The sequence below is a fragment of the Mandrillus leucophaeus genome, unplaced genomic scaffold, assembly GCF_000951045.1.
Source record: "Mandrillus leucophaeus isolate KB7577 unplaced genomic scaffold, Mleu.le_1.0 Scaffold652, whole genome shotgun sequence".
NCBI lineage: Eukaryota > Metazoa > Chordata > Mammalia > Primates > Cercopithecidae > Mandrillus > Mandrillus leucophaeus.
In genome coordinates, this window is record NW_012107053.1 from 950,968 (window position 1) to 963,695 (window position 12,728).

The 12,728-nt window shown below is 32.7% G+C and overlaps 1 protein-coding gene across 1 annotated transcript in view; it reads right to left on the reverse strand.

The window, feature by feature from the left end:
• The window catches only part of SNAP91 (synaptosomal-associated protein, 91kDa), a 179,686-nt gene that overhangs the window by 71,530 nt on the left and 95,428 nt on the right, over positions 1-12,728 (reverse strand). Inside the window, exons 9-11 of the mRNA XM_012001209.1 lie at positions 10,360-10,401; positions 4,260-4,330; positions 2,150-2,155 (exon numbers count right to left, since the gene is read on the reverse strand). Coding sequence (XP_011856599.1) covers positions 2,150-2,155; positions 4,260-4,330; positions 10,360-10,401 — 119 coding nt within the window. The remainder of the gene's footprint in view (positions 1-2,149; positions 2,156-4,259; positions 4,331-10,359; positions 10,402-12,728) is intronic.

Consider the following 12,728-nt stretch of genomic DNA (forward strand, 5'->3'; position numbering starts at 1 on the left):
AAAAAAAAAAAACAAAAAACAAAAATTAGCTGGCTGTGGTGGCACCCGCCTGTAATCCCAGCTACTCAAGAGGCTGAGGCGGAGAATCGCTTGACTCTGGTGGGTGGAAGTTGCAGTGAGCTGAGATCACACCCTGCGCTCCCTCCAGTCTAGAAGACACAGCGAGACTCCGTCTCAAAAAAAATAAAAAATAAAAAAAAATCAAGGGCTTTAGAAATACATTTCCGAACTAATACCTAAAATATTATAACTTCTTCTATAACATCTTCTACCCCATAGCAAGAAGGAAGATACAATAAAAATGATAGAATTGTTCTACCTGCTATAAAAAAGAATATCGTACTTAAGTATGAAAAATCATAATTGGTACAAGAATCATTTTGCCAAGCTTCCACATAAACAATATTACTAAATGACACTTAGAGTTATCCCATGAATTACGCAAACAAACAAAAATCTACTGTCTCTGTTGAGATATCATCCCACTTGCCACATTATATCTTAGTTGCCTGTTTAATTCTCTATCTTCTTCACTAGATACTAAGTTTTTTGAAAGGAAGGAACTCATCCCATTGTTTTATATCCCTAGCACTTTACCTATCACCTGACATTTTCTGTATTATTTGAATTTTTAAATTAGAATATATTCATGTATTCATTCTATAATCAATAAATTAACCAGAAGTCTTTAAAAAGTTATTTTCTGTGAAACAAAACTGTCAGGATGTGTGACCTCTGTTTTCATAAACCAGAGTTGGCTGCTGCCATGATTTAATTAAAAGGGCGAGAACCAGAAGTGCTCCAATAGCTTTCAAAAGCACCATTAATCACTGATTAAAATCTGAAGGTTCCCAGGCTCAGAGAGGTTAATAACTTTCCCATGTCTCATCATGCTTCAACGGTGGATTCCAGACTCTAGTCCAAGTCTATCTGCTCCTCAGAGCCTATGCTCATTCCACATTCCAACCCCCAAAACACAGATAAGCTTGGCACATTTGCTTCTCTCTTACACAACATATAAATTGCTCTTCTTATGTGTTTCTTGCTTGATTTTCCACCCTGTTAGTCAGTGCCCTTTAGGAAAGAAGATGCTACATCGTTTATATATAGATAATATTTATTAAAAAGACCAATACTTATATTAATAATTTCACCTAGAAAAATCTAGTAGGTAATGAACCATGTTGGAAAAACAAGGCATTAAGATAATTTTAGAAGAAAATGAATGACCCATATAAGTAATCTACTCTAAATTCTGTAAAATTACTACAAACTCTTGGGTTTCACTATGAACACAGTAAATGTCCATATTTCCTTCCAAGATGTTAATAGGAAGCTGTCAAATAGAATATTTTGTTAAGTTTTATTTGAGTCATAACAATAATCCCTATGTAGTTTTGAGTATAAATGCTAGCCAAAAAAAAAAAAAAAAAAAGATGTGAAACATCTATCTACAACCTTCAAGTAACTTGAATTACAAAAGATTTATCTTAAATTTCCTGTAACTTCAACACTTAGTAAACCCACATAAATAATAAAATAAATTTTTCTCTTTTGTCCTGTGGAATTATAGACACAGATAATATATAAAGGTATATCACAGAGTATTGCACATAATTACAAAAATAAATAGTAGTGGACACAAGGCACTAAATATAAAGGGCATACATATTCTTTATAACAGACATTTGCAAATGCTTCAATTTATGTATATACTTGGCTTAGAGGTTAGAATAGTTTTACACTGTGACCAGAAGACAAATAAAACAATTTTAAGTAATTAATTTTCTTTATAAATTTCTCTTTTGGCATTTATGCTATAAGCCATGGGGAAATCTTTTGTTTACTAAACAAATAAAAAAACTTTCATTTCTAAAATCTAAGAGGAATATATAAATATATATATATACACATATATACATCTAAGAGAGACTGTTAGTCTAGATCCCAGAAGACCAAAAGAAAGTAAAACCATTTATGCTAGTCAACTTGGGAGACAAAAATAAAGCATAATGAAAAAACACAGATGTGTAAAAGGGACAGAAATCAGTTTTACATGTTCTAAATACCAAATGTGGAATTTTAAGAGGTTTTTTTGCATTTTTAGTAATTACCAAATGCAAAAAAACTCACTCCATACAGTACTCACCCTTCACTTAAGTTCCAAGGTAAGCACAAACATACAAAGAAGAGAATAGTTAACTACTATAGTTCATTCATTTTTAATAATAGGGAATAAGCAAAAGACAAGTTCAAATGTGGTTTTAGCCAATTCGGAAGAGAAATATGACAAGCATAAAATGATTTTAAAGGAAAAAGAAAAATTATTCTAAGAAAAAAGTAATTCAAAATGGAGGATTATTGAATTTTAAATTTCACTTTTCTAGAAATGTAACTAAATGTCCATAGCTATTTTTTTTTTTTTTTTCAAAAATAGCTTGTGGTGACCACAAGGGGGCAAATTTAGATTGGAAGTCAGGGCTAATGAGACCCATTCTAGCTACCCAAGGAGGCTTCTTTGTGACTGCAGCACTGATAGATTTAACAAAAAAAACAAGGCAAGGGTGTGGCCCTATGTGGGGTATGGGGAACCCTGAGTGGGAATACAGTGCAGAGAAGCTGACTTATAGTGTGCAGCCAGCACTGCACAAGAGAGATTTTAACTTTAGGGGATGTGCATATTTCCTTAGCTAAAGAGGTCCTTCTGTCACAGGAGCAGAAAAATTTCTTGGCTTCCTGTCTGCATTTTCTGAAATCCTAGGCAACTCATTTGGCTTCCCAGATACCCTAATAGAGGGTGGACCCAGAAATAACTGGACTAGGGCATCTCTTATTGTGAGCTAACGTACTCTCATGTCAAGTCTGATCATCCCTGGCCACACTGAGATTGGAGGCAGAGCCTGGACTGTAGAAACAACCTTGAAAGAGCCCCTGAGAGCTCCTGCTATCCATCATTCCAAATAGCTCTGCCATAATTGTCTGGAAGACTCTTACGCTGTTGCTTATCGTTGCAAATTTAAAACATGCAATATTTTCTACACTAACTTGAAAAAATATTATAGAAATAACACAGCTAATGAAATAACCAGAAAAAACAAGTAACATCAAGACACAAGCCTAGATTCTGGGAGAATGTCCAGAGGGAAGAAAGTCAGAAAACAGTTGCATTTTGATAGCTCTGTTATAGGTAAAATTTGTGATCAGCCTACAGTCCTGAAATGATCATTACACTGGTTATCTCTACTAACTCCTGCTGTCAACCTAAATGGAATAAACAGAAAGTTGGTATCATCAACAAAGACAGATTCCAAACTCTCTCTGTAGAGGACCTACATTAGGTGTTTAAATGGACATAATGAAGTGTAAAATAGTCCCTAACCTTTAGATTCAGAAAATCTACTTAAATCATACATGTAAGAAAAGAAATAGCCACAATACTGAGCAGTTCAGGATAAAGAAAGGCTTCATGAGAAAGTAGGACTGGAGATGGCCCTCCAGGATACATAAGATTTACAAAGCAGGACAAGGCGGGGTGAGCATCCTAAGACTCACAGAATTACAGTCTGAATAAGGCACAAAGATAGGAAAGCACCAGGCCTTGTGAATAGACAAGCTTCAGACCTGTTGGAGAATGGGGAGGGGGGGAAGGAACCTGGACATTTTGTGCATGCAGTGAGGAAAAATAGTCAAAAATATAGGTACCCAAACACAAAGGTATGAAAATCTAGTAAAATTGTACTTATCACTACTTGATTGCTATTCTCTATATAAAAGGATCTATGAATAAAATGTCAGTAGCATGCCATGTCTAATGGCTCAAATAGGGAGAGACTGGAGTCCAAAAACTATACTTGAGGGTTTTTCTTTTTTCACAGTGGTGTTGATAACAATAATAGAGTAATCAAGGCTGCTTGTGAAATTGTGCTTGTTTTCACTCATGTCCAATGATAACAGCTTCGATTTTTAAACATGAATAACTATTTTTCCATATACTGTGAATTCCTTCCAAGGGCAAATGTTCAAATCATTAGGTTCAGTTAATGTTGGTACAATCTACTAATTTGCTGCATTAGCCTGCAGAGAGATTGTCTATACCCACTGTCATAATAGGAAGGGTAGGGATTCTGAGGAAGCCCAGAAAATTACAACAAAGCAAGCCCTAAAACTGAGCAATATAAGTTGTACCATGATAAATCTCATTCTTAGAACAACGACTCTAGTATTTTTCATCTTATTTAGAATATACAGCTAATGCGTACTTGTTTCCAGGTTTCTTTCCTTCTAATGTATTTAGATGCTGTTCAAGCGTCTCCATAAGACTGCTGGGAGCCTACAATAAGAAAGTAAAAATAAATGTCTGCATTGTTTACTTTCAACGTAAACACACTGTAACGTCACTGTAACTTTGTATGGTGGAAGTCTGTGGATGGACCCCGATGTACATGTGAGATAATTTAATTCCAGGTTCTTTCAGTATTTAGATATTTAAATTCCACTGCCTGACCTTCAGGCAGGCCCATCTTAAATAGACTTAACTCCACTGCATGACAAATAGCATTACAGTGTGGTTTCAGTGTAGAGATTACATTGGATAGACTTTTACTAATATATTACTTATATGCAGTAAACTCAAATCAAGTTTACCACCTCCTTCTCATAAGACCATAGTAAAAATGAGTAAGTGTTTGTATTCAAGTCAAAAATATAAGTGCCCAAATACAAATTCACAGAAATTTGAAAATACAGTAAAATTTCACTTATCTACATTTGTCTGAACTATTAGGAAAATCCATTATAATATATTTTTAAAAGGTGGTGAGTGAGAGTTGTGGGGAAAAGAATATAATTCTAATAATCAATAACAATTAAGATTTTATTATTGACCTATTTATATATAATATAAAAATATTTATATGTATAATAAAGTAACTTTTAGCAAATATAATATTAGAGCACTATGTATTGACACATTTAATAAATTTCAACTCTTATTAAGAATTACTTGAATGTTTCCATTTATAAATAAAATTTTAGGCAATATAAAGTGATGACATTTTACTGTACACTTAAGGAGAAATAACAGGTTCATGCAAATGTTTCACCCAATCTATTCCTTAAGCATTAGAGATTTAATTTCATCTTTCTCAAATAGTTGTAACACAAATTAGACCTTAACAGCAGCATAGGCATTCAAAGAATAGCATTACTTAAATGAAATATATAACTACCCTTATAGATATATTTAATTCTGACAATTCTTCTTTAAATTAATGTGAAATTAATTTTGAAGGACATTGAAGTAACTGCTGATAAAGGAACTCACAGAATTCACAGACATTCATGTAACTGTATCTTTTACACTGTACATTTAATGACAGATTAAAATTCTTATTAAAAATCTTTAATTTTGAAAATTCAGGACATTTATTTAATATTCATTTTCCACTTCACTAATAGACTCTTAAACTGTCTTAACATTCATGTGATTATTATATTTGTAATTATGTGATTATAAATGTAAATTACCAAGTGAACTAAAACATGTAAATGTAGATACATAAAAATTACTAAGTGAACCAAAATATTAACTTGATCAAAATGATGAAGGTTAGAAAGGAATAGCCCTGTCAGCATTATTTTAAAAGCTTTTAACTACAGAGTTAAAAAAAAAGATTATCAGGAGATATAAGAAGTTTAGAAAATTACAAAAATTAGGATTTTAAAACACAACTCAGATGAAAATGGACTTAATAAATTCTAGTAAACCACAACTAAGACTGTATTTCTAACTTTAAAAAATGAATTTTAAAAGATATAGAATATTTTGTTCTAGATACCAGATTATAAACTATAAAGAAATGCTCATTGAATAGAGAATGTACACAGTAACCTTAAGAAGAAAAAATAGAAATGGCTTCAAAATTTTTGGATGAATTTACATCTGATAACTTTGAAATTATCATATTAATTGCCAGTGATGATGATAATGATGATGATGATGATGGAATTTAGGAGGTCTGGGCATATAAACTTTTCATATTTCTATTTTTTCAATGGTATCGCAGTAAGGAAAAAAAAATAAGCCATAGAACTTCTTTCCAGTTACAAGACTTAAGATACTCTGAATGTTAAATGTAATGTAAAGAAAGTGTGATTTTTTTGGCTAAGCCTAACTTTAAAACATGGTCTAAGAAAAATGCGATTTATAGTCACAAAATAGCAACAAATATAGGATAATCAAAAATAGGTAATATTTTCTCCTATTAAGTTTCTTAGTTACCTAAAACAAAACAAAACAAAAAACCCGGAAGAGAGTTCACCATTTTATTCATTTTGTAAAGTTTCTTAACTAAGTGAGAAAATTGAAAAAATAAGTAGAAGTCACAAAAAATCACAATAGCTGAAAGAGAAATTTCATCAAGGAATACAAGACTATCAAACTGACTTCTGTCTTAAAGGGAAATTAAGTTTGGAGCATTCCATCCCAGAAGTTTGAAAGTGCTGCATCATTTATATTTCTTATAAGGACATGTAAAATCGAAGAGAAATAAATTCCTCAAATGTCTTTGGAGGAAAAAAAAGTACTTTGATAGCAATATCCAGGAGTGCAGGAATGTCTACCTTTTCTCTACTGCATCTATGGCAGCGAGGACATCCTGGCATGCAGTAGACAACAAATGAAAACCACCTCTTAAATTTCCAAGGAGCAAAAACTTTGAGAATGCCTCTGCTGTTGTGAAAGGAATGTAACATAACAAAATATAATGAGCAGGCTCTTCAGTTGCTTGTTTTTAAAAATGCCAAAGTCAACAGACCAAGCAGATGGGAACACCAATCCAAAGAACAAGAGTCAGCCTGTGAAAGCTAACAGATAACAGCAACATATCATGGTTACTGATTCATCAGTTGTATGGTCTTTAAAGGGAGACCTTTCTTTACCAGTAGTTTTCATATCAACCAGAATTCCTGACATCAAAACCTAAGATTTTTTTCATAAATGAAGACATTTTACATTTGGAGTGCACACATGCCACAAACAGGAAATAATATTAGAAAATTCTTTTCTTGGAACAAGTTCATAGCTGATTGTGAGCCCAGGCTCCAAAAGAAAGCATCCATCTACAATTTAGATGCTATAGCTTATAAAGCATCATTAAAACCAAATTTTAAAAAAGCAATCACAAGATCATTCAAATTTTTATCATTATATCTAAGAAACCATTTGAAAGTGCTGAGGATAAATGTTTCAGTTCTGATATATTCAGTTCTTACCCAAAACAGTTATTTTTGAATTTCCTTAAAAATTTCATTGATATTTGTGAAAAATTTAAATGTAATAATTATGATACTATGTGTATAAGTTAAAAAGGGTTACAGATGATTGTATTCATGTTTAATGTGCAGTCTCTAACCTAAAAGGTGTCCATTAAATTCATAAGGATATCCATGAAATTCCTCCATTCCATTTTGCTGCAAGAGGAATTCTAATCCTTTTTTAAGTTATGAGCATTCTATTCCTACTCCCAGTAGGAAGCCCTTCTGATCTCCATCTCTTCTTTAGCACTCTCTTCTGGCAGGTATTTTTGTTTATTACCTGGATAGAATGAATGGCCACGGTGGCCACAGACAAGCCTGGTAGAAAGCAGAATCTAATCTTAGGAGAGTAGAACCGAATCCATATAACCTGGTACTTTGGGCCCATCTGCAGATTAATCCTGGTTTTAAGGATGAAACAACTGTCTAAAGGACTAACCCCAGAACAATTCACATGCTGGCTCAGACCTGATCACAACTGTCAGAGGTCTAACTCCTCAGTTCAATTAGAGACTTCCATTAGACCTGCTGACGGGCTCTATGCAGGAATGAAGAAGAGTGTTTAGCTCTATGTCACTCACAACCCCAAAAGAAACCACAGTATTAAGAAATTTCAGAAGCATACCATATTCTTGTATTGAACTAGAGGAATTTTTCTATGAACAGGTAATTTAAAAATAAATATTTTTCCCCATTTAAAACATCTTTTAGGTTCAGGGATACTTGTGCAGGTTTGTCATATAGGTAAATTACATGTCACAGGGGTTTAGTGTACAGATTATTTCATCACCCAGGTAATAAGCATAGTACCTGATAGATAGTTTTTCAATCCTTACCCTCCTACCACCTTCTACCCTCCAGTAGGCCTTGGTGTCTGTTGTTCACTTCTTTGTGACATATATACTCAGTGTCTAGCTCCCACTTATAAGTGAGAACATGCAGTATTTGGTTTTCTGTTTCTGCATTAGTTTATTTGGGATATTGGCCTCAAGCTCCATCCATGTCGCTGCAAAGTACATGATCTTTTCTTTTTAATAGTTGTGTAGTATTCCATGGCGTATATATATGTATCACATACAGATAAACGTTAATATTGAAATGTATGTGGTGCTTAAGGTCATAACAAAAGCAGATAATAGAGTGCTAACAGATTCTGTTGAATTTCTACCATAGAATAGCTTTCTAAAAGACCCAGGGCAAGATTTTATTTTCTTTGAGGGAGGAGTCCCTGTTCCCTAAATTATGAAAACACACATATTAAATAATTCAGTAAAATATAATGTTTCTGGGCTTCTTGAAGGGGAGATTGTAAAAATTATAATGACTATAATAGTATCATTAAAAATTTAATCCAAGTATATGATTTCAATGATGTACTTTCAATGATATGCTCTCATTGTTTAATGTTAAAAGTGAAAAGGGATTTAAGTAGTCATTAGAATATTTCCTTGATTCCCCTCAGACTCCGCCCAAACTAAGTACGACAGATAAGGACCTATATTCTTAACTGAGAGCCTAGTTTCTCTTTTATTCTATAGTAAGGGTGTCCATAGAGTTGAAATAAAGATGATTTGCCACTTCTAGAAGCTATTCATTAGCTTATAAATGTCAGAGCTAAATATTTTAATGTCTTAAAAGTTAACATGTATTACTTATGTGGATTATTTTTTAAAAGGACTATATATTTTACTAAAAATGATGAGTTTAAATGAAAACACACTTATTTTCTTTGCTTTTTAGTGTTACAAAGATAAATCTATGTCTAATAAAGAGATTTTTAGTGATACTTAATGCACACTTAATATTTTGGCCATATCCAAAATGATACCAATATCTTACTCAGGTATATGCCTCATCACAAAACACTATTTTCTCATAGTAGCAGAAATATTTTATACCAATATTCTGTCTATGAGAAAGAACTATCTCTCAACTTTTAACTAAAAAATATAATGCCATCATGTTCTGAATTGCTCTGTGAATTTTATTCATAAAGAATTCTTGATATTTAATTGGTATTTTAATAATACAAATACAGAAGATCATTTCTTTGAGTTTCCCTAATTTTTAATAAAAATTTAAGGATTCATATTATTTTAAAGATGGAAACATTTCAAGGCATAATAAGGATAGCAAATTACTAAATGCACTTCGATATTATTAAAAGTGGATATCTTTCACTATGACAATTTTTTTCTATTATAATGACTATATTTACAAGGACAGAAAGTTCATATATTCATTACTGGTATATAAGATCGCAGCTCTATGTTTTCTCCTATTATCTCTACAATAACATCATTTCTAGTTAAATAACATGTTTGGGATATAAATGTACCATAACAGAGTGCTTAAGTAAAAATAGTTCTGGCCAATAATGAGAAAGGTTATACAATAAAGCTGGACCCATGAATGACCTTGAATCTATATATTAGGATCCATACACAGTACCCTCTTCACAGATAAAAACGATTGACACAGAAGCCCCTCTATCGTTGGCATTTACTAGATGGACTCCAGAAAAATTGCTCATCTACCACTACTATTTTATTAGCTTATTTTATGCATGGACATGCTTCCATTTCATAGGGGAGACAAGTAGTTAATCTGTGACATCAGCGTTTTCACTATTCATGTGTCTCCTTCATATCTGGGACATGTTGGAAACTAGGAAGACAAGCAGGAGGAAAAGTTCTAATCTAATTATCAGGCCTAGAGATAGTGACTTTTCATTACTAAAGCACTTCTATTAACATTATTCAAGGTTTCCTTTTAATCAAGTTTAAAATGAAAAGATGAGTTCATTTACTAAATTCAGTTGCATTTAAAGAAGAAACTATTTCATAAGAACAAGAAAATCCTCCTATTATCTCCAGAAATATATTCAATGTCTAGAAAAAATAAATAAGGTAGAATAATTTCCAAGAAAGTTGCTTGGCCTAAATTCAAAATGCATGAAATGCTTACAAGACTATGCCCATTTGTGGCAATATATGTTGTAATAATCTCATGCATAGTGAATCTTCCACTGGGAGAGTTGCTTACCTGTGTGAGGTCAGGAATGTCACCTTTATCAATACCAACTTGCTGTGGATTAAAAAAATTAGAAATTAGTAGAACTTTTAAAACTAATTTTTTTCATTTAATGGAAGATCACCTATATGATTAGTTAAAACAGCTCAATATTGTTGTAAACGAATTATTTTATATATCAGTCTCACTTGGAACATATGCTTTTTATTCAGTTTTTCACTCAATATAATAGAGCAAAAATTTCATGAAATAGCTAGATATAACAAATGTATAGAATTCTATTAGAATCTAAAAACAAATGACAATAAATTAAAGCATAAAATGTAATGGTATCCTCCTTAGTCAACAGAAGCTCAAAACGTACAACACTGCTTAGACTAAATTTAGTAGTTAATTATGCCCAGCTTCTGGATAGGGAATGTTCATTTAGTTCTAAAACTCATTCAGGGTATAATTTCCACTCTTTCTCCCACAGACCTAACTTTTTTAGTTTCTTATGTATCCTTTCAGAATTTCTTTATGTATATTCAAGGAAATATGAAATTATACAAATATATACTTATTTCCCCATTACTACACAAATAATAGCATATTATATATAATGAACTTATATTTTTCACTTAAAATATATCTTAGACATATATCCATATAAACACACAGTATGTCCTCATTTAATAAACAGCTGCATAGAACTTCCTTGTCCTATATTTAATTAGTAACTTATTAATGGACACTAAATTTGCTTTTGATCTCTTGCCATTGCAAGCAGTGCTGCACATACCATTCTGCGTGTGTGTGTACATATCTGTGATATACTTGTAGAAGTGGAATTACCAGGTAAAAGTATATGCATATTGTTAATTTTGATAGCATGGGGTAGGGGCAGAGAAAGAGAGAAGGCAGGAAAAGCAAATACGAAAAAATATTAATAAAGATAAATCAATGAAGAGACCATATTTGTTCATTATACATCAATTCTTTTATAGGTCTGAAAATTATTCAAAGTGAAAAGTTGGGGAAAAACACAAATCACAAGTTCATCATATCATTTTCATATAAATAACGAAATTGAGGTTCCAAGAAACAAAGTGGGTTAAGCCAAAGTATCTCTCCTTGAGAAATGAAGAGCTTTGATTATACTGATAGAAATGTAGGAGTAAATACATGAAGAAAATGTGCTGCTACAAAGACAATAAAGCAAACTGGAGATCAGAAAATCCATTTGTGCGTCAAATGCTGAACTACCTTCTTTCCTTTTTCTTCTCTGTGTCTACAGCGGGGTTTCTCAGTCTCGGCACTATTAGCAATTGGGGAAGATAATTCTTGTTGGGCGGTATCCTGTGCATCGTAGGATGTTTAGCAGCATCCCTGACCTCTACCCACAGGATGCTAGTAGCCACCCTCTCCAGTGTAATAACAAAAACATCTCTAAATGTTATCCTTTGAGGATGGGAGGGAAGCCAAGTCACTTGCTGTTGAGACCACTGACATAGAGCACTTGCCCTAATCTCTCTGGATCAAATAATGTTTGAATCCAGAATTCCAGACTTTACTTTTTTTTGCAACTACCAAACATTATTTTTTAATTTCTTTTAAAAATTTTTCCATTTTTATTTTAGATTCAGGGGTACAAGTGCAGATTTGTTACAAGGGTACATTGTATGATGCGGAGGTTTGGGCTTCTATTAATGCTGTCACCCAGATAGTGAACACAGTGCCTAACAGGAAAGTTTTCAGCCCTTGACTTCTTCCCTTTGTAGCTCTTTTTGGAGTCCCCGGTGTCGACTGTTCTCATCTGTATGTGTGTACCCAAGATCTAGCTCTCACTAATAAGTAAGAACATGTGGTATTTAGTTTTATGTTTCTGCGTTAGTTCACTTAGGATAATGGCCCCCAGCTACATTCACATTGCTGCAAAGGGCATGATTTCATTCTTTTTTATGGCTGCATAGTATTCCATGGTGCATATGTACCACATTTTCTTTAACCAGTCCACTACTGATGGGCACCTAGGTTGATTCCATGCCTTTGCTATTGTGAATAGTGCTGCAACGAACATATGAGTGCATGTGTCTTTTTGGTAGAATAATTTATTTTCCTTTGGGTATATACTCAGTAATGGGATTACTCAAACAGTAGTTCTATTGTTAGTTCTTTGAGAAATCTCCAAACTACTTTCTGCAGTGGCTGAACTACATTCTCATCAACGGTGTATATGAGTTCCCTTTTCTCTGTAGCCTTGTCAACATGTTGGTTTTTGGCTTTTTTTTTTTTTTTAATTTTTATTTATTTATTTTTAAAATTTGTTTATTATTATTATACTTTAAGTTGTAGGGTACATGTGCATAACGTGCAGGTTTGTTACATATGTATACTTGTGC